At 43.9% G+C, this 25315-nt stretch overlaps 1 protein-coding gene and 1 long non-coding RNA gene across 2 annotated transcripts in view; one reads left to right on the forward strand and one right to left on the reverse strand.

Annotated features, from left to right (window-relative positions):
* The window catches only part of PLCL2 (phospholipase C like 2), a 295004-nt gene that overhangs the window by 204698 nt on the left and 64991 nt on the right, over positions 1–25315 (forward strand). Inside the window, exon 4 of the mRNA XM_068236101.1 lies at positions 2105–2308. Within this exon, the coding sequence (XP_068092202.1) occupies positions 2105–2308 (204 nt within the window). The remainder of the gene's footprint in view (positions 1–2104; positions 2309–25315) is intronic.
* On the reverse strand, positions 1278–24793 carry LOC137518367 (uncharacterized). Its single transcript, XR_011020801.1, has 4 exons — positions 24684–24793; positions 18438–18611; positions 6651–6833; positions 1278–1403 (listed from the first exon to the last, which is right to left on the reverse strand). It is a non-coding gene; the product is annotated as an uncharacterized lncRNA (long non-coding RNA).

Here is a 25315-nt window from a genome sequence, read left to right on the forward strand (position 1 = left end):
CCCACAAGAAACACATAAGAGCACTAAGCAACCGCACATCTGCCCTCAAGCATACACTAAGCCACTGCCCACCCACCTATAATCCTGCACTAAGCCGCCACCAACAAGCCCACCTACGGGAAGAAATGTCACTAAGCAAACTTAAGGCAGTGGTGATGTAGTTGTTATGGGGGGTTGCAGGTCAGTTGACAGGGTAACAGAGCAGGCGACGGGGTGGCAGAGTAGGTCGATGGGGTGGCATTGCAGGTGGCGGACACCACAACTGCCTGCACGCGCTTGTAATTCTTTTCAGAATCGGGGACATACTGGTCATTAATGATCATATCCAGTAGTAAAATAAATGCAAGAATTTGCATCTCCAAAAGAAAGGTTAGTCTATGTTCACTCTGATGGTGCCCACACATGGTACCATTTTTTTCATCCAATCTTACCATTTCTATGTAATATAAGGGAACTGCCTAAATTATCCTTTCAGTATATTCACTTGTATGGGCACCAGCATGATAATTGAGTTCCACAAGGGTAACAGCTTACAAATGGACACATCAGTGCATTCTATTTTATCCTGTTTTATCTTTAGGGTCCATTTGTACATTTCTGTGTTCATAGCGGAACACAAAGTCCCATCTTACAGGACTTTTCCAGACACCGCACACTACATGCGATCGCATAGTATCCATGACACGTCCGTTACGCACACCACAAAATCCTGTCCAGACATAGCGGATTATACATCCGATCCACTGTTACCGTGAATGGTGGGAACCCGGCTGAGTGTGAACATTTGTTATGAGACTTTCCATAGCTGGGGAGAAGCCTTGCTGCCACTGTAATAGCTTTGCCTCCTGTGTCATGATGTCCAGCCACATATTCCAAGTTGGCCCTTATATCAAATAATATGATCAAATAAAATGATGGAAGAAAAACTGCCATATCTGGTGTTTGGGAGGGAATGGGCAGCGACTTTGATTGGCAGGTCTGTTTACCATTTCCATTGTTCCAATGACCAAAAATCCCTGTACAGGCAGCAGACACTCACTAATGATCCCCCAGATGCACGGAAGGAGAAGATACCTAGAGGGAGACCCATTCCCACAAAGATGGATTAAGATGTAATGGGGTCCTAGGCAAGGTAGTAGATTTACGGCCCCCTTGTGGTCCGTTTGGTAAACTGGAGTGGAGAGAGGTCAAAGAAGGTGGCAGATGGGCCCCTTGACATCCACTAGGCCCCAGGCACCTGCCTAGGTTGCCTGGTGGATTATCCTGCTCTGCATTCCCACCCCAGTGGAGGGCTCTACTTTTCTTTGCGCTGGTTATTTCTAATTTTTTCCTAGGTTGATACGTCAACCATGACTTCAGGAAGGAGTCTCCAGGTCTCTGGGCAGCTGTGATCCTTGTCATTCCTGAAAAATACAGAGAGTAATGGCCCATACTCACGGGCTGCAAAAGTGGCCTGTCGCCAGCACACGTGAGCGTGTGTGCGACAGGCCGGCGACAGCTCGTCGCCAGGTCCCTCCGCATACACACAGCGGAGGGACCTGGCAACTAATGCGGCGGAAGCTGTCGCTGTTCCTCCCCCCGCCGGAAGTTGATGGTATTCCCTGGGTGTCGCTGTCGCTAGTCCGCATACTCACGCGGACTAGCGACAGCTGCGGCGGAGATGCGGCGGCAACTGTCGCCGGGCGATTGACCGCGCCAATCGCCTGGCGACAGCAGCGACGGTTCGGGGTGCGCGCCCGTGCAACGGCTCATACTCACGGGCGACCTGTCGCCGAAACACACGCGCCCCGCGTGTTGCGGCGACATTTGTAGCCCGTGAGTATGGGCCATAAGGCAGACTTCATTTGAATGAGGACATGACATCCTGAATTCAGAATAAACTGACACCTTTTTCCTTGTAGCTGTCTAGAGGATTGAGTAAATCTTCTGCATGGGACAATTCCAGCAATATGATTACACTTACATGACTGGGAATAGTGGACTTGAAACATAATTTTACAGTTTGTGCAGTGAATGTACAGACATTATGGGAGTATTTTGTGTTTTCCGAGCCATCTACATTCTCAAGGCTTTAATTTTGTCCTTGTTATTTCTGTTCCCACAGAATGCTGTAGTATCGTTCAAAGAGCTGTGTGGACTCTCTCCTGTAGCTAATCTTATGCAGTGCATCATGGCCTTGTCAACACGCCTAGCTGGACCTGACAACACCCCAGTAGTGGTCATGAACCTCAATGAGCAGTACCCAACCATGGAGCTTCAAGGCACCGTGCCAGAGGTCATGAAGAGGATTCTAACAGCCTATGACTCTGTGAGTATGCCTGTTCTTAGAAGAACAAACAAAAGTTTGCTTTCTTAAAGGGATACTGTAGGGGGGGTCAGGGGAAAATGAGTTGAACTTACCCGGGGCTTCTAACGGTCCCCCGCAGACATCCTGTGTTGGCGCAGCCACTCACCGATGCTCCGGCCCCGCCTCCGGTTCACTTCTGGAATTTCAGACTTTAAAGTTTGAAAACCACTGCGCCTGCGTTGCCGTGTCCTCGATCCCGCTGGTGTCATCAAGAGCGCACAGCGCAGGCCCAGTATGGTCTGTGTCTGCGCAGTACACTCCTGGTGACATCAGCGGGAGCGAGTACACGGGCGTGCAGGCGCAGTGGTTTTCTGACTTTAAAGTCAGAAATTCCAGAAGTGAACTGGAGGCGGGCCCGGAGCATCGGTGAGTCGCTGCGCCAACACAGGATGTCTGCGGGGGACCATTAGAAGCCCCGGGTAAGTTCAGCTCATTTTCCCCCGACCCCCCCTACAGTATCCCTTTAAGTTTCAAAAGTTTGCTGTTCTTAGAAGCAATGAAATACATGGAGTTTTAGCAAACCAGCTGTTTTATTCCAGAGCTACACAATGAAAGTAACAGCAACCTTCCCAGGTAATCCCTACCTTTGTCAAGCTATGTCTGTTCTTATAGTTGATGCATCCAAGAGTTTCTAACACAATTCAACATTACAAAAGAGGGACACAGAGAGCCCAATATAGTGTAGCATGTACTGGTAAATGAAGGTGTGTTGGTAGCGTAAATACAATATACTCACAAGTCAGAATCACCTAATAGGCAACCACTGTAAATGCAGGTGGGGAGATTAGACCTGTCCCCGCTCAGGAATAAGAAGTCGCTCTCAGTAGATCAAGAAAAAGGGATAACACCCCTCCAACGAGGGTGGACTTGTTTAACGTGGTAAGGTAACAGAGGCACCAAAAGGATACGAGTATCTACAATGCTTAAAATCGGGGATGCAATGGTGGACTTACTTCCTCCAAGCAGACACAAGATAAAGCCGGTGTATTTTCAAATAAAGCAATTTATTTACATAATCCACAGAACAATACAATGCGTTTCGTGGGAGTGACCCACTTCCTCAGGCAGTAAGTAAGTATATACGCTGCAGGTCTGGTACTGACCCACTTGGCTACAGAGGCACTTGGCTCAGTACCAGACCTGCAGCATATATACTCCAACCTATTGCCTGAGGAAGCTGGTCACTACCGCTAAATGTGTTGTATTGTTCTCTGGAGTGTGTAAATAAATTGCTTTATTTGAAAATACACCAGCGTTATCTTGTGTCTGCTTGGAGGAGTTAAGTCCACCACTGCCTTCTCGATTTTAACCACTTAAGTACCAGCGGTCTCTGCCCCCTTAAAGAGAACCCGAGGTGGGTTTGAAGAATATTATCTGCCTATACAGCCCATCCTCTGTTGCTATCCCAAACCCCCCTAAGCTCCCCCTGCACTCCCTCCATAAATCACAGCCACGCTGCTGACAAACAGCTTGTCAGAGCTGGCTGTGTTTATCTCTATAGTGTCAGTCTGCTGCTCTCCTCCTGCAGAAATCCAGTCCCCGCCTGCATCCCTTCCCTCCCTGCTGATTGGAGGGAAGGGACGGGGGCAGGGACCGGAGCTATGCAGGAGGCGGGGGAGCAGCTGAGACTGACACTACAGATGTAAACACAGCCTCACAGCACGGCTGTGATTTATGAGGGATTGCAGAGTGCAGGGGGACCTTAGTGGGGTTTGGGATAGCAACAGAGGCTGGGCTGTATAGGCAGATCCAGCCTCTGTATGCATATAACATTCTTTAAACACACCTCGGGTTCTCTTTAAAGTGAACCAGAGATGAAGCACCCTCATGTATTTTACCATATATATCAGTGGGAACATTCGAGAAAACACCTACCCTGCTCTCTGTTTCATTTCTAACTGTTCAGCTTGCTTCTCATCAGCCATGATAATATCCCCGACTGAGCATTCAGTCTGGCTTTGCTCAGGAATTATTATAGCTGAGTCTGCGTTCTCTGGTGTCTTTTCAAGCCCAAGCCTGCCCCCTTGTGAATCTGCTCAGGAATCATTATAGCTGAGTCATAACAAAGCCAGACTGAATGCTCAGTCAGGAATTTTATCATGGCTGATCAGAAGCAATCTGAACAGTAAATAATGAAACAGAGAGCATGGTAGGTGTTTTCTCTAATGTTCCCACTGATCTATATGGTAAAATACATGAGGGTGCTTTGTCTCTGGTTCACTGTAAGGACTAGAGACTACTGGTACAAGAAACGGCGGAATAATAACGGATACCGATGAATCGCGGCACATACCCACTGCAATGGCTGTCCTGCGCGGAAACTTAAGCCACCCACTCTGCCAGCTCTATGAAGACAGAATTCCTGTGAGCCGGTCTGGAGCCGCTTTCATTGGCTCCTGATCCTGCCTAGCCAATGAAATTGGCTCCTGACCCGCTCACAGGGCTCTGCAGTTAGAGACGGCAGAGCGAGTGAGCTGCGGCGGGAAGAAGGCAGCGAGATCGTTGGGAGCAACGAAAGCGGCCAGAACGTGCAGCGTCGGTGTATTGAAATCTACGCCCTGGCAGCCAGATAGCCATCAAAACGGTATAGATTTCAATTAGCGTGGTCCTTAAACATTTAGTTATTTTTATCCTTTTGGTGCCTCGGTTTCCTTACCACAATTCAACAATTTTTTTTCCTATAACTTGACAAAATGTGTCGAGCAAGGGTCTAGTATACTGTGCAGAAGAGTATTAATGTGTATGCACGTCAATACCGTACGCAGCATGTTTTGTATTGACGTGCATACACCTCAATAACGCTAGGGAGGTTATTAATGCCAAATGATGGAGAAGACCTCATTCTGACGGCGATGAAGTCACCACCTGTCAGCTGCTCTTGTGCACAGGCTGGGCTATGGTTAGCATTCCGTACTAAAAGCCGACAAGCGCCTCGGTCACATTTAAATTGCACCCAAATGGCGCTTGGAGGTGGCAGACAAGATGCTGAACTGCTTGGCAAGCACGCAGTTCAGCCGTCCGTCTGAAAGAGGCCTAATAGTTTTCTTTTTGTAAGTTTGTTAGTACCTGTGCATTAGTAATTAATCCAATAGGAATTTGCAAAACTGCGATCATATGAAGTATGAGGGGGAATAACCTCTTTTGATGAAATATTTGAGCATTTATTCAGACAAAGTACAGCAAAGTTCCTAGTATCCGTCACCCAGGGGCGTAGCAATAGGGGGTGCAGAGGTAGCAACCGCATCGGAGCCCTTGAGCCAGAGGGGCCCCGAAGGGCCCTCCCTCAAATACAGTATTAGCTCTCTATTGGTCCTGTGCTCATAATAATCACTTCTATATATACTTTGAATATTGGTAATCATTAACAAACTGTTCCCTATCCTCTTCTTGCACCTCTGGCACTGTAGTTGCCATTGGCAGTTTTTGGTGCACCGTATCAATTGCTATGTATAGAGTGCTTGGGGGGCCCCAATGTAAAACTTGCACCGGGGCCCACAGCTCCTTAGCTACGCCACTGCCGTCACTGATGGGGATCGCCTGATGTTGTTTGTGGTTGCCAGTTTCTTGAACCAACCAAAAAAAGAACAAACCTCTCCCCTCGCTCAATACACTGCTGCGATGAAAATATGTGCCAGAATTTGCATGTGTGTTCTCACCGTCTCCTTCTATGCTTTTGTGGATGTGGGACTTTATCCTATGCACAGTACATTGGTGTTTGAGGAGTCCTTCATTACAGTAGGCTGTCATCTCATGGAGTTAGATTAAGATAGTCATTAATACCAAAACCAAACTATTCCTGTATTTTGTGATTTGTTTTGTATTCTTTTGAAATGAGCTCATTTTCAAATGTTATTAGCGTGTTAAATGCAACGTCGGCCAATCAGTGTGCTCCCAGTTCCCTAATTATCAATATTACGGCTAGTAATAGTGATCATTGATAGAAAAAAAATTGTTAAAAAAATGTGTGCAATAAAATATATTAAAAAAACAAAGTATTGGCTCCATCGCCGTCTTTCCAGGCTGCCTCGATCCTTTGCTAGCTGGCCTGGTAAATCCGCAAGTCTGCTTCAGTCGGGCAGAGCATGCGTACAAATCGCGACTTCTCAGATGTACCGGGCTGTCCAGCGGAGGAGCAGAGCAGCCCGAGAGGATGGAGACCGAGCCCACAACTGGTTACCAGCTTTTGCGTAAATTGAGAGTAAAGACAATGGTGGCTTTTTTTCTGATGAGTCAAGTAAATGGAGCTTCACCACTTTAGGGTTATCCTAGTGGGCAATTAAAGCTCTGACTCCTGGGGGCAGACCTGTAGTATTATGCTTCCATGCAGCCAATTTTATTTTTGTGAGCGATTCATTCATTCATGTAGCTGCCACATCCTCAGGGAATCCATCTTGTAAAATGTCTGTGCGCAGTCCATGTGCAGCAAAATTCAATCAGGTATTCCAGTAACACTGCTGTGTGCCTGCAGAGATATTTTTGGAAATATCTGCAAGACATAAAGGTTTTTTTTGTTTTTTTTCCAAGTCAATACATTTGTATTATTTCAAAAAGACAGGAGAAAGACAAGCATACAGTCACACACAATATAAAATATTACATGTAGCCAAAAAGTTATGCAGAAGTCGTCAGAATCGGTGCATATTAGAAAAAAAAACAAGTACAAATGAACTCTCTTCAGTTAATAATGCTGAAAGACCTAGAGGAGGGAATTTGTTTTGATGTTTTGTATGCAAGGGGAGATGCACTTTGAATTATTTATTTTACAATGTGATGTATTTGTTCAGGCAGTAAGCTGTCTAATTATCTAAAGAAGTACATTCTAATTAGTTTGGGTCACATGGCCCTTTTGAATAGAGACTTAAGCCGCATCTACACGAGTAGATGCGGCCGCGATGCTCCTTATCAATCGAGCCGCTGATGCGGCTCGATTGATAAGATCCGACAGGACGGATCTCTGCACCGCCGATTCCCTGCTCGCTCCCCGCGAGGGGACAATGGCAGGGAATCGAGTGGAAGATAAGCGGCGCCGGCGGGGACGAGCGGGCACGAGCAGGGAATCGAATGCGGCGCACGCGCGGCGAGCGGGAACGCGGCGGGCACGTGGAGGAGGCGATCCGGCGGCTAATCGAGCCGCTGGATCGCAGCCTCATCTACCCGTGTAGATGAGGCTTTATGCTGTGTGAGCAGAGATCATACAGCAAACTCCTTGTAGAGGAAGAAGCCTGCACAGTGTGAGCAGTGTTAATGCGGGACTTTTAGGAATAACTTGAAGATCCACCTGAAAATGTCATGATGTTTAGATTTAGTTCCCAAGGATTTCGTATGTACCCTGAAATCTATTTTCATAGAAAATGGTAACTCATAGTAAGTGGAACTCTCTAGTAACTAGTTCTTCCCTTTTGCTGCTACTGTATGATCTCACTATCCCAGTGTTTCTCAATCCTGTCCTCGTGACTCCCCAGCAGTGCATGATTTACAGGCAACCTCACCTATGCACAGGTGGGGTAATTAGTGTCTCCTTTAGGTGGATTCCATGTAGCTGAGACATTACCCCACCTGTGCATAGTTGGGTTGCCTGCACAACATGCACCGCTGGGGAGTACACGAGGACCGGTTTGAGGAATGCTGCGTATCCTCTTCCTGCCAGCAGGTAATTGCCATCTCTGTAATTATGTGTTCAACTGCTGTTTTATTGTCAGGACTTCATCATACCTCAGAAGGTCACACTATGTGGGGTCAAAAACTGTTTGAAAGTGACAGTATTTTTTGATCTTATATTTACAGCTACGTTTGTCTGTGCATAGTATAGAGACCAAATAAACAATTTCTCAGATCTCTGTCCTATCTTGGACAACTGTGGTCTGTTATGTTTTACTTAAATTGCACCCGAACTCTTGCACAGGACAGAAGGAAAACAGAGAAATGCACATTCCCTGGTGTCTAGTGCCCCCTCCCCTATACAGTTCCCTGGTGTCTAGTGGCACCCCTCCCCTATAAAATCCCCTGGTTGCCTAGTGATCCTTCATCCCCTATACATTTCCCGCAGGCCATAGTTTGACATGTATGATCTAAACTGGAGTCTGAAGTTTGTGCCCATCGTCGTACTTTAAATACAGAGAATGGGATGGATTGCTGTGATGCCGTTCTCTTTGCACCCATCTAGTTTGTACTGCTGTTGAGGTATGTCATCATCTATCATGCAAGTGATTTGTGAAACTAATTTTAATGTTCTATGCAAAGTCATCTATCTTTATTCTGTAATCTATTTAGCAAAACACAAAATAAATTGTGTGAGTATCCCACTGGGACGAGCATGCCTGAATTCTGCAATGATTAGTTCGTCTAGATGTCGGGTACACATTGTATCAATCATGTAGCAAATGATTATCCTGAGCTGAGTGATAGGCCTTCCTCTGAGTGCCTTCTCTTGTTTCACATTGCAGTGGGAATAAGGCGATACGCCTCATTTCTGTGTATATTAATTTATGTCAGCTCCTCTTGAGGGTTTTCTAACTTGGTGCTAACAAAAGCTCTTTAAATAGTCTGTATTGCCTCCCATTCCCCGAAATATTGTGATGTCTGCTAAAATCCCTTATTTATTACTTTCCAGCAAGGCTACTACAAATGAAGACCATGGAGGATATGACTAACAATGTACGGTAGCTTTAGCCTTAAAGGACAATTGAAGTGGGAGGATATGGAGGCTGCCATATGCATTTCCTTTTAAATATTACCAGTTGCCTGGCAGCCCTGCTGATCTATTTGCTCTGCAGTAGTATCTGAATCACATCAGAAACAAGCATGCAGCAAATCTTGTCACATCTGACAATAATGTCAGGAACACCTGATTTGCATGTGCTTGTTCGGGGCCTGTGGCTAAAAGTATTAGAGGCAGAGGATCAGCAGGACTGCCAGGCAACTGGTATTGCTTAAAGTGGGATTGTTACCATAAAAATCAAATTTCAACAGCAACTGGTCTGAGTCTATTAAGTGATAAAGATGCTAATCCTGCATTCAAAACTTTTTCTGCTGTTATGTTTTGGAGTTATCACAAACCTTAGGAGCCCTTTAAGTGCCATTGCCAAACAGTTGCATACTGAGGGTATGTTTACCTATAATATATTACTCCTCCTCCCTTTAGTTCCCCCTCCTTTTAATGACATAAGACAGTGCACTTCCTAGTATAGACCTCAGTGGGAGTCTCTGAAGACTCTGAGAGGAGGGCAGGTAACGAATACACAATTAGCAAGAGGAGAAAAAAAGTGAGGGAGGAAATGCCAGGAAGTCAAAGGTAACAAAGATGGAAACTGCCTATAATAGGATTCTCTGCTTTTTTCCTTTATAAAATTCATAGGAATCATAACGTGGACAGTGCAATACATCTGTTATGTAAGTAGAACAAGTTGGCATGGGCGCCACTTCTTCTTTTAAAGGTAAATAAATATGGCAGCCTCCATGGTCCTCTTTCTACAGTTGTCCTTTAGAGGACACCTGAAGTAAGAGCAATATGTACACTGACATATTTATTTCCTTTTAAAACAATGCAGATTACCTGGCTGTCTTGCTGATCCTGTGCCTCCAACACTTATAGCCATAGACCCTCAACATACATGTCAACCAACTGAAGTCTTGACTGGATTAGCTGCATGCTTGTTTCGGTGTGTGATTCAGACACTACTGCAGCCAAAGAAATCAGTATGACAGCCAGGCAACTGACCTTTAAAAGGAAAAAACTATGGCTGCCTCCATATACGTCTCCAGCACTAGAGGCGGAGATTCCAAAGTGCGTGCTGCCACATATGCAGATCAGCAGCGTGGGGGCGAGCTGAAATAGTTACCTTTCTTGGCACCGCCAGATCCCTCTACACCCTGATGCACAGTTGCAGCTTCCCCTCTCTGACTCCTCCAGTGGGGCAGTAACCAGGGGCGCCACTAGAGGGAATCATTGAGAGGAGACGCTGCGTCTGTGCGACAAGGTAATGGATCCCGGGGGCATTGAGACAGGTAGCTATTACAGCTTACTCTGCGCCGCTCTGCATATTGCCCGGTGAGGGGAAGGAGGGAGGACTTGGGGGGTGTGGGGGTTGCTTCATGCACCTAGAGCAGTGGTCCTCAAACTAAGGCCCGCGGGCCGAATGTGGCCCCCTGAGGCTTTTTTACCGGCCCCCCACACACACAATTTATTATATATGCGGTCATCTACATCTTTAATTATTGGTGGTCTGCATATTGAATGAAGCCAGAAAGCAGTAATTTGCTGGTTTCCAATCAAATTCCATATCAGGTGACATTGTTGTCCAATTGGACTGCAGGTTGTCACCTGGGTATGCTTCACTGTCTGGCCCGCAAAGACTTCTTCATCATTTCAACTATACTCCAGCCCCCCAGCAGTCTGAAGTATGTTGACCCGGCCCTCAACCCAAAACGTTTGTGGACCCCTGACCTAGAGGCTAGTGCCTTGGCAGCACATGGCAATTTTACTGTTACTACTGCTGCTGACCGTGTAGCATGCATTGCCCAATCGGCACACCCCACGTTACCCTAGCAACACTCACTAAACTAATTAGGCTACGCTGTCAGCAGTAGAAATAGAAACTGTAAAATTGCCATGTGCTTATCTGAGGTTAGTGAATCGGGGCCAATGAAACTTCAATTCTGACTAAACTCAATTTAAAACAAAGGCCCTCTTAATCAACATTCAATTTCGTTTTCTTGATGTAATACATACTGATTAGTCGCTGGCCAGCTTTATCAAATCATCTGTAATTTATAACCGCCCAGCTATTTCCTCCGCTCATTAGAAATGAAGACGTTGCTCTGTACAAGCGGCGGAACATTTTCTAGGACTCAAGAAGTGTCCAGATGAAGTCAGCTTATTTGTAATTTTTAACTTATTTTTTCGATAGTGTTGCACAATGCTTCTTTCTCTAATAGAATGTAACAGTTAAAGGGGCTCTAATGCTAAAAATTGTAACATTTAGAATAAGTGCAAACATATACAAATAAGTTGTATTTTTTTCCAACGTAAAATGAGCCATAAATTACTTTTCTCCTATGTTGCTGTCACTTACGGTAGGTAGTAGAAATCTGACAAAAGCGACAGGTTTTTGACTAGTCCATCTCTTCATAGGGGATTCTCAGGGATTTATTTATTTTCAAAAGCACTTGGTGAATGGCAGTTGCTCTGTCCAACTGACAAAAAACCTGTAGTGAGCAGGGAAGCTGGCCAGCATCATTGTTTAAATCCTTTATAGGAAATCTCTTTATAGAAAGAATAAAAGCCTTGCTGAGAATCCCCTATGAAGAGATGGGCTAGTCCAAAATTTGTCAGTTCTGTCAGATTTCTACCACCTACTGTAAGAAGCAGCAACATAGGAGAATAGTAATTTATGACTCATTTTACTCTGGAAAAAATGTACTTATTTGTATAAGTTTGCACATATTTTACAATTATTCGCCACAGTGCCCCTTTTCGTCTGGTGGTCTGTTGGTCTGTTATGCACTTCAAGTTAATAGAGCTTCTAATTGCCTATTTAAATTAATTATGATAGAGCCATCAAAGCACTGACTGCCCAAGAAAGGTGGTGCTCTGTGCTGGGGAAGCAACTCCCATTCTCCCGGCAGCAAGGAGCTACAGGACCAAAGCAGCCAAGTATTTTAAATATATGTATTGTGAATGAACTTTGTGCATTGCTAATTAATACAAATTGACTATAGTGCATTAAATTAATGGAAGTGTGAACTAGGACTTTGAAGTCTTCTATTTTAAAATTACACTTATTTTTTTAAAAAGACACCAGTGGAATACAGTGCATGCTGTTTTGTATCTTTTAAAAAAAAATAAGATATTCAAGCTCAAAATTGTATAGGTGGCAGTCAAATTTATAAACTGTGTCATATATAGACACTGTGCATACAAATGTTCGCATACAACCACAACACTTTGCGGCTGGACTTATCGTGTATTTATATATTTGTATGAACTGCGGTCTAGATTCATCCACCGTAAAGCCAGTTCCTCAACTTAGACAGGTGACCAGGGCCTGGTAAACATTCAGAGGCTAGGCTGACCACAGCTCCCAACCCCCCCATCCCCTTCCAACCCCCCCCCCCCCCCCCCACCGCCAAACTTGTGCGCTGCTTTTCTTCCCAACTGATGCTTGTTTGCTATTGTTGTTTATGTAACAGCACTGTCCTTTCCCTTCCTTTTTGCTTTTTCACTAAAAGTTTTATTTAGAGCTATCCTGTGTTCAGAAAGTCCCATGAGGAAAATTCCTGTTACAAATGTCAATATTTTTGTTTTTTACTGTCAGCCTTAATAGCTTGGGAGAAAGACGAATTGGAAAATGAATTTCCATTTACACTGACAAACTATATACATTTTTTCCTGTCTTGTTCCCTTAGAGACCCTCATCTTACCCAGGGGGAGGTGTTCATTCTCCTGCTATGTCCTTTATGTTCACTCTGTTCACTCTTAAGGCTCATACACACATCAGACTATAGTCTTTGGAAAATGAAAGATCACAGACCAATCTTACCACCCTTCATGTAGTATGAGAGCCATACTCTACACAGTCTTTTCTATGGAGCTGAACTCCACATCAGAAAAAAATCTTTGCAAGATGCTGCACACACAGATGCTGTACAGACACGAAAGATCAGTATCTGCAAAAGATCTGTTCCTGCCAAAAATCCATTCCTGCCAAAAATCCATTCCTGCAAATTGCAATGATAGTCTATGAGATCTGCAGATCATCATACACACATGATTTAACTGACATTCATCATGAAAACCATGGAGCGCGCGGTCTTGGCCTACCTCAAGCTCTCAACTTCGCCCCTCCTAGACCCCTTCCAGTTTGCATACAGAGCAAATAGGTCCACTGAGGATGCGATCAATATCTGCCTAGAGCTCTTCAGCGACCACCTTGATAGGCCAGACACGTATGCCAGAATACTACTCCTGGATTTCAGCTCGGCTTTTAACACCATCTGCCCACGCATTCTCCAACGGGACCTAGCTGCACTCGGAGTCCACCCCAGCCTACAACTTTGGATCACAGACTTTCTTTCCAATAGGTCCCAAGTCGTCAGACTGGGTGATATCCACTCTCGACCTGCGGCCACGAACACTGGAGCACCTCAAGGCTGCGTACTGTCACCACTGCTGTTCTCCCTCTATACTAACAACTGCAGGTCCGAGGCAGACTCAGTCAAGGTCATCAAGTTCGCTGATGACACCACCATCGTTGGCCTTGTCACCAAGGATAATGTCCAGGAGTACAGCAAGCAGGTGGAGAGAATTTGCAACTGGAGCAAGGAGAACAGGCTGGTGCTAAACACCGCAAAGACCGTTGAGTTAATCATTGACTTCAGGAGGGCTGCTCCCCCCCCACCTCCAATCTACATTGGCGGCAATGAGATAACCAGAGTACCCTGCGCCCGGCTTCTGGGTACTACCATCTCTAGTGGCCTCAGCTGGAAGCCCAACATCACTGCCACGCAACGCAAAGCCCAACAGAGACTCTTCTTCTTCCGCCAGCTGAGGAAGTTCGGCATGACTCAAGAAATTTTAACCAGCTTTTACTCCGCCACCATTGAGTCGATCCTCTGCTCCTCCATCTTGGTGTGGTATACTGGCGCCACCATCAATGATAGAGACAAACTACAGAGGGTCATCAGGTCAGCAGAGAGGATCATTGGGTGCCCCCTCCCCTCACTTGCCGTACTGCACAACAAAAGACTAAAAACCAGGGCACTGAGGATTGCGAACGACCCCTCACACCCAGGCCACCGCTATTTCAACATTCTGCCCTTGGGACGGAGGCTACGAGCCATCCCCACAAAAACCATGAGACACAGGAACTCGTTTTTCCCCTCGGCAGTCAGCCTCCTAAACTCCCTCCACATTCTACCACCAAAGCAAGCCCCAACGAGCGGCGAGGCCGGCGGTGCTATGGCTGACCAGCACACAAGACTAACTATTAGACATCCCAGTGACTCACTGGGACTGTAATGTGTTCCACAATGTATTATTAACTGACACCTGCTGTGTATTCTGTCTCTTTCTATGTACTCTTCCTGAGCTTTTGTACTGTGCCAAAAACAATTCCGGGCATGACCCCTCATGCTTGGCGAAATAAAACTGATTCTGATTCTGATTCTGATCTGCAGATCAAGCAATCATCTGCAGATCTGAAAATCCATCCTGGTGGATCAGATCTGCAGATGAATGTCAGTTAAATCATGTGTGTATGATGATCTGCAGATCTCATAGACTATCATTGCAATTTGCAGGAATGGATTTTTGGCAGGAACAGATCTTTTGCAGATACTGATCTTTTGTGTCTGTACAGCATCTGTGTGTGCAGCATCTTGCAAAGATTTTTTTCTGATGTGGAGTTCAGCTCCATAGAAAAGACTGTGTAGAGTATGGCTCTCATACTACATGAAGGGTGGTAAGATTGGTCTGTGATCTTTCATTTTCAAAAGACTATAGTCTGATGTGTGTATGTGGCCTTAGTTTACTTATTTTGTTGTTTGCCCTTAAAATAGAAAATCTACGGCTGAGTTCATTTTATGTCAAGATGATCAGCTTGATGTCAATATTATTAACAACATATGTTCTGTTTATAATTATATATGTAATTATATATGTATGGAGGGGTCCTATGAGATTTCATATGCTGCTTTGGAAGATTAGTAATTAAAGTGAACCTGAAATGAGGTTAGAAAAAAAAAGTTACATAATTTATATACTCGCTTATAAGCCTAATTTTTCAACACAAAAAATGTGCTGAAAAGCTACCCCTTATATGCGAGTCAGTGGAGCAGAACAGATGGTGGAGCTGGTTTTGTTACTGGCAGAGGAGCATAAGAATCTTACACTAGTAATCCTGCTTTTGCCAGGCCCCCCTCCCCAAATCCCCTGCAACATGGTGTGCAGAGTGCGCTGCTCAAGGCTACCTGTGCCCCCTGGCTTTTGGAGAAGAGCATGCATGCAACGTGTTAGTGGTGCAACGATTGGGGATTCTTCCTGTGTGGCAATTGCTGTGTGTCATAACTATGACACCATCTAATGACATCGAGACACAGCTGTATCATCCTGGGGAGGGTAGCTGATTTGTACTGGGAGCAGATCTGGCTACTGTGGAGGGTGCTATACTGGAAAAGGGGGATTGTACATGTATTGTACTATACATGTATTGTACATGAGTCAATGCTCCCATTGATGGGAGCTTTCTGCGCCTGCGCAGTATGCTCCCAGCGACTGAAACACGGTGGGAGCACACATTATTATTATTATTATTATTATTATTATTATTTAGTATTTATATAGCGCCGACATATTAGGCAGCGCTGTACAGTGTATATATATATCTTGTCACTAACTGTCCCTCAAAGGAGCTCACAATCTAATCCCTACCATTGCCATATGTCTATATTATGTAGTGTACGTACTGTAGTCTAGGGCCAATTTTAGGGGGAGCCAATTAACTTATCCGTATGTTTTGGAATGTGGGAGGAAACCGGAGTGCCCGGAGGAAACCCACGCAGACACGGAGAGTACATACAAACTCTTTGCAGATAGTGCCCTGTCTGGGATTCGAACCAGGGACCCAGCGCTGCAAGGCGAGAGAGCTAACCACTACGCCACCGTGCTGCGCATGCGCAGTTTTCCCTAGACTGGAGTACTTTCCGGGGCTAATTGCAGGCGATTGGGGGGGTCAGAAGAGGATGGCGAGGGACCGATCAGGCCGAAGGGGACCGGAGAAAGCCCCAAGTATGTATATTTTATTGCTGTGGCCCCATCTCAGGTTCCCTTTAAGCCTCAAAGCCCACAAACAGCCTAAGAAGTTGGCCATCACCACTGTGGGTAATGCCAGGGATTTGTGCTGGTTGGTTGAAACTGATGGTTAGCTGATTTATGGATAACCAGGACTCAACTGTACATTTGTGTTTGAGATCATGCACTTGAATGATGCAGAAATAATACAAAATGAGTTCATAAAGGTGGAACTAATAATAATGTACAACAAATAGATCCATTATATAAGATTTTGCTGGAAAAGTCCATTGTAAATCTATCTCCGTTGAAGAGAATATCATTTCAGATTCTCCTTTTGTCAAGCGCCTTTTTCAAAGTGACTGCATAATAAAATAACGGCGCATAATTCTGCCACCAGAATTAACCAATCATTTCTTTAAATGTGTACAGATTGCGGCACCTGAACCTCCTAACATAACAAATAATACAGTAGCTTAGCAGCATTGTTTACAGAAGAGCTATAATATTGGCTGTACATTAGGATTTGCGCATTGCTGTACTTGTGCATTATTTTAACATGATTTTGGAAGCATCATTTCCTTTTGGATAAGAAGCGCATTGCCAATGTGAGCTTGCTGACCTTGTGATGTACGGAGTTGCATACGGAGATCTGTGCATGATTTCATTCATAGCACTGCTCAGTCATGCTGTGCAGGACCCCTTATCTCACAAGATGTCTTTCTGTCAAACTGTATAGTTTGATTTGTGAACGCCTAGAAGAGGGCAAATCTATTAACCCATATATGAAATATGATACTGAAATTTTTACTCACAGATTTAGGATGATCGATCGGAGCTTTTAAAGTTATTCTGGCAATGAACCTATTTCTGTATTTGACATCTGGAACTCATTCCACTTCTGTTTTATACTTTTTGAGCTTGAATGTGTAGTGCTGGCTACACACACCGTAGTGTCCCGTCCAACTGACGAATAATCTGACAGATAGTTGCATCACGTGTATGTGTTCAAACTGCTCCTGATTGATAACTGGATCGATTTTCAAAGGATAGCTTCCCAAAATTGATCCCATTATCCATGGCTGTTTGTATACTTTTTGCTGCTTGAGGCAAACTTGGTTACTGGTGGGAACACACAATACAACTTCCCGTCCAATTGACAAGATCGAACCAATTATTGCTGATCTGTCCCATCGGCTCTCGATCGATAATGGCAGAAGCGGTCCACCTATGACGACGCCTGAACGACTTGCATGTGGCGGCATCTTCCAAGGGGCGGTATCTCGCCCACGGCCCCCCCACCCTCTTGTCTAACATTTTGAGTCAGCAGCCACTTCTTCCTCCAGGACAGTCCCCAGATCCCCCTCACTAGACCGGACCTCAGATCACTGGTGAACTGCAGGGCCGCATTGAAGAGAGGAGAGTGGTTCCACTGGTAACAGGGCACATATCAGAAGTAAGTACTTCTGCAATTTCTGGTGTACGCGCCGCTACGGGAGCCGCTCTCCTCTGTTCACTGTGGGGTCACTGCTGATCTAAGGTCTAGTCTAGCGAGGGGGATCTGGGGACTGTCCTGGAGGAGGAGGTGGCCATAAATGATGGTGGGGCGGGCCGCGAGCGAGATGCCGCCCCTTGGAGCACGCCGCCAGACAAGCGAAGGGAAGCCAATGGGACATTTCAGCAATAATTGGTCGATTGTAGTAGTGGCTGGATAGTGTAATGGTTAAGGGCTCTGCCTCTGACACGGGAGACCAGGGTTCGAATCTCAGCTCTGCCTGTTCAGTAAACCAGCACCTATTTAGTAGGAGACCTTGGGCAAGACTCCCTAACACTGCTACTGCCTATGGAGCGCGTCCTTGTGGCTGCAGCTCTGGCGCTTTGAGTCCTCCAGGAGAAAAGCGCGATATAAATGTTTATTTGATTGTTTGATTGGATGGGAAGTTGCATTGTGTATACCCAGTATAAGACACATTGGCTGATCATACTACTGACAGAAAATATACATTTTTTGCGATTTACCTCTCCTGTAGCGAGATATGAAGAACGTATATTAGACAGGCCATTGATCTCTGAAGGATCTTTTAGCTCTTAATAAAAGGTGTCCTTTAATGTCAGGTTGTGCGGCAGAGCACAGATAAAGGATCCACTAACAAGGCACAGATCGATGGAAACCTCATTACAGATTGGCTGAGGTTTTGCCTAGACAGGCAAAGTCAATTTGTAATGAAGTCTAATTGACCTCTCCTCGCTTGTTAAAAGAAAAAAGCAGCACAATTGGAAGCTGGAGCACTAGACGTTACTTACCCTGTACAACACATCCTTCCCAGTGTCATTTGGCCCTCCGAGATAGCTTGGAAAGTTTCAACATTGTTTCTCCCAGAGATTATCAAAGCGGCAGAGAGGTAGACACACATATGGAGAGAAGCTCGGCTGTTTTTTCCAAGTCTTCTTTTCATTCTGCAGTTCAGTGGGAAAAGCCTTTTATGTAATAGTCAGGGTAGAGAATCAAAGAAACATGTTAAGAAAAGCATATTGTACTATTGATGGATATTAACTTCAATTTCCAGGAATTGTCATAAGCTACAGATGTAGTATATTAGCATTAAAGTATAAGTGCACTCATAAAGTACACTTATCCTGAATGCAGGCTGGAGAACTAGAAAGGGGAGACAGAGGGGGAGCTTGTCTTGGTGGAGTATGTTGAAGGTATAAAACGGTGAAGCATTTTAAAGAGGAGCTGTAACACAGGATTGAACTTCATATCAATCAGTAGCCGATACATCCTTTCCCATGAGAAATCTTTACCTTTTTCTTTGTATAGATCATCAGGGATGATTTTTTTTAAACAGCCTTTTAGCCTATCATATTGTTAGTGAGTTTGTTTATAGATTATGGCAATTGGGATCTTTGGTCTCTTTTAGTCCCCTATACTTACCTAGTAGATTTGGGTCACCCTGAGCAGCTTGAGTATTCTGTTCTGGTCCAAGCCCTAATCCATAGAGCCATATCGATCCCTGTCACGCACTGAGGAGTACCAACAGTCCAAAACAGGCTTCTTCATGTTGGGTTGATGTGGCTCTGTAAGCGTTATAAGGTATAGGTTTGCTATATATCAGCGGTTCTATATGTAAGCCTGACTTCAGGGGTATAAAGGAATAATTTGTATATTCAGTAGTTATGCATCATGGGAGACCACAGTTGCTCACTTAAAGCTGAATTATTGCAAATACCCTCTGTTTTAAGAAGGCAAACTACACTGAGCATTGCTTTTTAGTAGGAGGCCTTTTCGGTCTCTTTTAGTCCCCTTTAATTTTCTAGTAGTTTTGGGTTACTCCGAGTTGCTTGGGTAGTCTAATGGACTACAGTATCCCAACACACTGCATGCAGTACTTTACCGCATAAAATGTTTAACAGTGGCTGTGAGCCAAACTTTTCATTAGCTGTACTTGACCAACTTTTTCATTCTGTTGCATTTGATTTTATAGGGAACACGACGCAGCTCCCACTGTGAACCTAGCCTTAAAGAGGAACTCCAGTGAAAATAATGTAGTAAAAAAAAGTGCTTCATTTTTTACCATAATTATGTATAAATGATTTAGTCAGTGTTTGCTCATTGTAAAATCTTTCCTCTGCCCGATTTACATTCTGACATTTATTACATGGTGACATTGTTACTGTGGGCAGGTTATGTAGCTGCTCCTAGCTGTTTTGGTTAGAGACAGCTGTAAACAGCTAATTCCTGTCTGTGAACATTGTTACATTGTGGCAGTTTGCCCAGAGTACCGCAGTACTCAGAGCCTCTTGTGGGGGGGGGGGGTTCAGCACAAAATCAGTCATACAGCGCCCCCTGATGGTCTGTTTGTGAAAATCATTATATTTCTCATGTAAAAGGGGGTATCAGCTACTGATTGGGATAAAGTTCAATTCTAGGTTGGAGTTTCTCTTTAAAGCAAAACTGAAGTAACATTTTAAATTAAAAAAAAAACTTGCCTATGGAGAAGCAAGGCTCTAGGTCCTATAGAAACTTTCTGTTCCTATCACAGTCCTCTCGTTCCAACACCGTCACCCCTGTTAGAGGTATTTGACCCATTGCTTGAATACTGCTCCGTGAGGCTTTGGGAGCCCAACTGCTCCCAAAGCCATACTGCACATGTGTGAGCGCGCTCTCTCTTGCATGCTCGCGAATGTGCAGTACAGAGCAGCCTGTCTTCTGGAGCACTCAGGCTCCCAAAGCTTTAATGTGACCCTGTAATTTAGTCACTACCTCCCTATCTGGCAGAAACGCTGTATAATGTGCATACTTTACCTCAGTAACACAGGCTGCTGTCACAAATGTTTTCTACTGAGCCCCAAAAAGTTGCTACAGGATTTAACTATTTCCTCCTTCCCCCAGCCTTCTGTGATACCTGTTCATTCTTCAATGATAGTGCAAACGCTAGGCAACGATGAGGGAGGGTACAGCCAGCATTTGATGGGTGTGCCAGGGTTGGGTAGAGGTGTAGCTAAGGTGGAGTGGGCCATGGCTAGGCTTCCAAACTAGGAAGTCCAGCCAAATATCAGCATCAGAGATGTCCTCTTAATTCCAGTTTTTCCTGCTATGAGTGTGAACTCTACTGAACTGAACTACAGCTTTGCATGGAGCTAATCAAAGCAGGAAGGTTAATTAATGATACCCGGCAGAGGATTAATCAGCTGTCAAGTAATACACCAGCCTTTTTAATTTGATTAGTCCCATGGAAACTTCTGCCTTTGCCCAAATGTATTGCGATTCCTGTGGAGCAAGAAGCTGCTTCAGAGTGAGAATGGGCCTGATTCACAAAGCGGTGCAAAGTGTTTGCACGCCTGTGAAAAGCCCTTTATCATGCCTAAACTCAGTTTAGGCGTGATAAAATGAAACTTGCGCAAAATTCCCGCGCGCAATTGCGTGGAGCACGGTGCAGTGTGCGCGATGCGCCCATTAAAGCCTATGGGCGCTGTGCGCGGAATCGCGCGATTGTGCGCGCAAAACTTTGCGCACGATAACCAACACAAAGCAGTGCTAACTCAGCGGTGCAAAGGTTATCACGCCTAAAGTCTTTTAGGCGTGATAACTGAGTTATCACCGCTTTGTGAATCAGGCCCAATGTGTTACTAGGGCTTATGGTCATCATAGTAGATGATGTATCTGTATGATCGTCACAAGACTAGTGTTATCAGAAAGATGTCAGCAGATCCAGGAGTCTCAATATTTTTCATTAGCAGGCTTACTTTAGATGTACTTTATCCTTCCAACTAGATCTGATGTTTATCTAAAATTCATATTGTATACTGAGATTTTTCTTTTTTTTTTTTTACCATGATAGATATGGTATTTTATTTTACAGCTGTTTTCAACGACTTTATTGTGCTTAAAAATATTTTCAGATAAGTACCATTCCTTTTTAGAGTTGGCCAATATTTGCATGTGTTGCCATTATGTTGTAATTGGTTTATGTTCACACCATAATGTGTTGAGCATCCTTTCTTCTGCTCTTTGGTGTACCATAGTTTGTCACCTGAAGACTATTTTGTGTAGTGGGAAGGATATGGAAGCTGCCATATAGATTTCCTTTTAAATTGTGGCTGTTGCCTGGCAGTCCTGCGATGTGAATCTCACAACTGAAACAAGAGTATATGTTCTGGGCATCATTTAAAAATAAATTAATATTTGATTTGTTAAAAAAAAAAAAATAATAATAATAATATGGCAGCCTCTAAATCCCCTGACTACAGAGTCGCTTTAATGCCTAGGATGCATTTTGGTGGCCTTCTTCTACAGTTCAGTGGTATATAGACATTTGTTTCTGAAAAATATCACCATTCATTCCTTCTCCTCTTTGGAAAACGTGGTCACTACTTTTGTAACACCGTGTTAGTAGACTTGGGAACATGATTTGCTTTTTTGGTGATCAGGATGTTAGAACTGTCAAATTACTATACTTGTAATTACCTTAAATGGGTGGTCTAAAGCTCCATTCACTTGAATGGGGTAAGTGATCATTACTAGTAGGGCTGGGTTCCACTACAAATCACAAAACGCAGTTGCTAAACTTTTCTATATCTCTTTTTTTATAGGGTCTATTGTATTTTTTAAAGCAATGTTGTGTTCTCATACTTTGAACACAAGAACAGTTTCCAAAATGCTGCAATTCAGAAAAAATGTAATTGCTCTAGCGAAATCACCCCCATAAAATGATGTTGTCATAGCGCTTTAACTGCCAGGCATCAGCAAATGCCCAAAAAGTGCTTGTAGTGTAACCCAGCCCTCAGTGCTTACTACATCCTTTGTTTTGAAGGTAGCATTAGGCATTCTATTCGGATCAGCTGATTCCGGCACACTGCTCTGAGAGCCGAAACTGGGCGCCCCATAGCAGCAGTGCTATGCTGCGCGGGGCGGGTAGCAATAATTCGGGGCTCTGGCGGCTGCCAGACCCCGAATTACATCTCCCTCCGAGTTGCGACAACTCGGAGGGGGGAATAGTATTTAACGCTGCCTCGGAGTTTAGCGGCAGCGGTAAGAGCCGTCATTCGGCTCTCACCGCGCCCAACTGAGCGGCGCCGAAATGATATGCACCCATTCTATTTGCTTTCGTCAGATCATGCACTATTGCTACTTTTAAAAGAAGCAATCTGCAATACAAGTGGCAGACAGGGTGCTCAATACAAAAGCCGTGGTTCTCTATTGCTCCCTTTAACGTTTGCTACAAAGAAAGTGAAGAACACTATTTGGCAATCCATTAAGTAGCAGTTTTTTAGTTTGTCACATGAAAAAATATATATATATATATATATATATATATATATATATATATATATATATATATATATATATATATATATATATATATATATATATATATATATATATATATATATATATATATATATATATATATGGTGATTGTTGCTAAAGTACCATTGAATAAAAGTGTTGTTTTGTAAGCTGATTGGCACTTTTATAAACCTAGTAATCTGAAGAGTGCCATTATTTTGAGGAAATACCAGCACTTTTCAGGTAAACTGTTAATTCCTTAATAAATAGCTCTGATTTTCTTTAATACGTGGTGGAATTATGAAAGATGTGTCATTAGAAAGATTTATACTAGAGAACATATATGATCCAACAAAAATGGATTGGATTTTTTTTTAAGCATGTTTTTAATGGATGCCTGAACTGAGAGGGATATGGAGGCTGCCATATTTATTTCTTTTTAAACAATACACTTGCCTGGCAGTCCTGCTCATCTCTTTGTGTAAAAGGAAATAAATATGGCAGCCTCCATACCCCTCTCACTTCGCGTGTCCTTTAAGTATCTGATGGGTCATATTACAATAGAGCAAATGGATTTTGTAAAAGGGTAGCAAATTAGTATTTGTGCTATTACAGTCATAGTCATGGATGCACAGCAAGGACCAATTTCCTATTTACTAAATCTTGGACAGCCTGAATCTGATTGAAAAACAAAAATCATGTAATAAGAAAGACAACCGAGTCTTTCTTGTTGGGAAAGACTGAATTGCTTCTGGTCAGGCTTGGTTTACATTGCAAGCAGCCCAGCAGGAGCAGAACCCTATCTGTTGCATGGATACGCTGTACTGCTGTAGAGTCTGCTGGGGTCCGTTGCCTGGTCCGCTGCCTCTTTGGACCAGAAAACTGCCATCCATCCGATGAATCTGCTGTCTGAAAAGATTATATCTGTTGGGACTACCCAATGTGGAAATGCAATGCACATGGTAAAAATGGATTGTTGTGAACTGGCCAATGAAAGGGTATTGTAGGCTTTATTCCATCTGTTTTTATCCACTCCCTAACCCAGCAAAAATACAGTTCAGCAGATGTAGTGTGAAAGGAGCCTTACTTTACTTTGTTTAGCATTTTTTTTTCCCCGAGAGCAGCATTTTGCTTTAAAAAGGCTGGATCTAGCATTTATCTGTAGTATTTATTTGAAATGGTGAATAAAGTTCATGCAAGCCAAAGACGCTTTCTGAAGAACTTCTTTCATTAGTTTTATACTAAATAACAAAGGCAGTTTCACATACCTGCATATCCAAAAATGTTTCCTTGTGCACATCATTAGATGTTTTATATATAACAGAATGTGGCTAACCGCCCACCCCCATAACCTTAGAAGGATAACTGCGCAGCATAACATTTATTTAGCATCCTGCAGTGATCTGTTCGGAATTATTAGTTTTGCAAACCTCCTTCTACTTATTTTCAATGTAAGAAAGGCCACAGGAAGGCAGCTATTCTTCTAACTTTAATAACTAGCTCCTGTATTTCAAGGTTACTGTGTGGGCATTGCAGCAGTTTTTGTAGCATATTTTGTGTCTTATATATAGAATTCAGTTTATGCAGAGTTGAAATTCTGCCAGGCACTGGTTTGAGCTATGGGGGAATAAAAATCCCAGAGTTATTTTAGTTGCAGGTCTAGCTTCTTGCATAGTCTGCCTTAAAGAGGAACTGTAACCAAGGATTGAACGTCATCCCAATCAGTAGCTGATGCCCCCTTTCCCATGAGAAATCTTTACCTTTTCTCTAATAGATCATCAGGGGGGTCAGTATTGCTGATATTGAGGTGAAACCCCTCCTACAGTGTGATGTCAGGACCTACCGGTAGGTCCTGTCGGTTTCCAGTCTGTGAACCTCGTTGCATTGTGGGAAATAACAGCTGTTTCCAACTGCCAAGCAACCAGTATCTAACTCTGCATATGCGTATCTTTAAAAAATAACCTATTAGCCTATCGCAATATTAGTGGATGTGGTTATAAATAATGGCAGTTAGCGCTATCTACTTTGATGATTATGTGCAGGCTAATTGTGGATCAAACAATATGAACGAATTACATGACGATTATCAATCATTTCTTGATCGCTCTACTTTTAACTTCTTACTTTGCAATGTATTGTCCCCCCCCCCCCCCTTTTCGCTAAAGTTCCTCTTCAAAAGTGATAGCAGTAGGGTATTGTACCACGATGGCCCGACAAAGGCTATACAGCCGAAAGCTTGCTTAGGCCTTGTTCACATTGCGGTCGGCTCACGTGTCCGTCCACAGTGGGCTTTTTTTCTGCGTTTTTTTAAAGCGTTTTCCGGTGATTTCCTGCGCATTCGCTCATTTTTTATGAGTGTTTTTGTAAGCGCTTTTGCAGAGTGCTTCCATCT

The sequence above is a fragment of the Hyperolius riggenbachi genome, chromosome 5 (assembly GCF_040937935.1).
Source record: "Hyperolius riggenbachi isolate aHypRig1 chromosome 5, aHypRig1.pri, whole genome shotgun sequence".
Lineage (NCBI taxonomy): Eukaryota > Metazoa > Chordata > Amphibia > Anura > Hyperoliidae > Hyperolius > Hyperolius riggenbachi.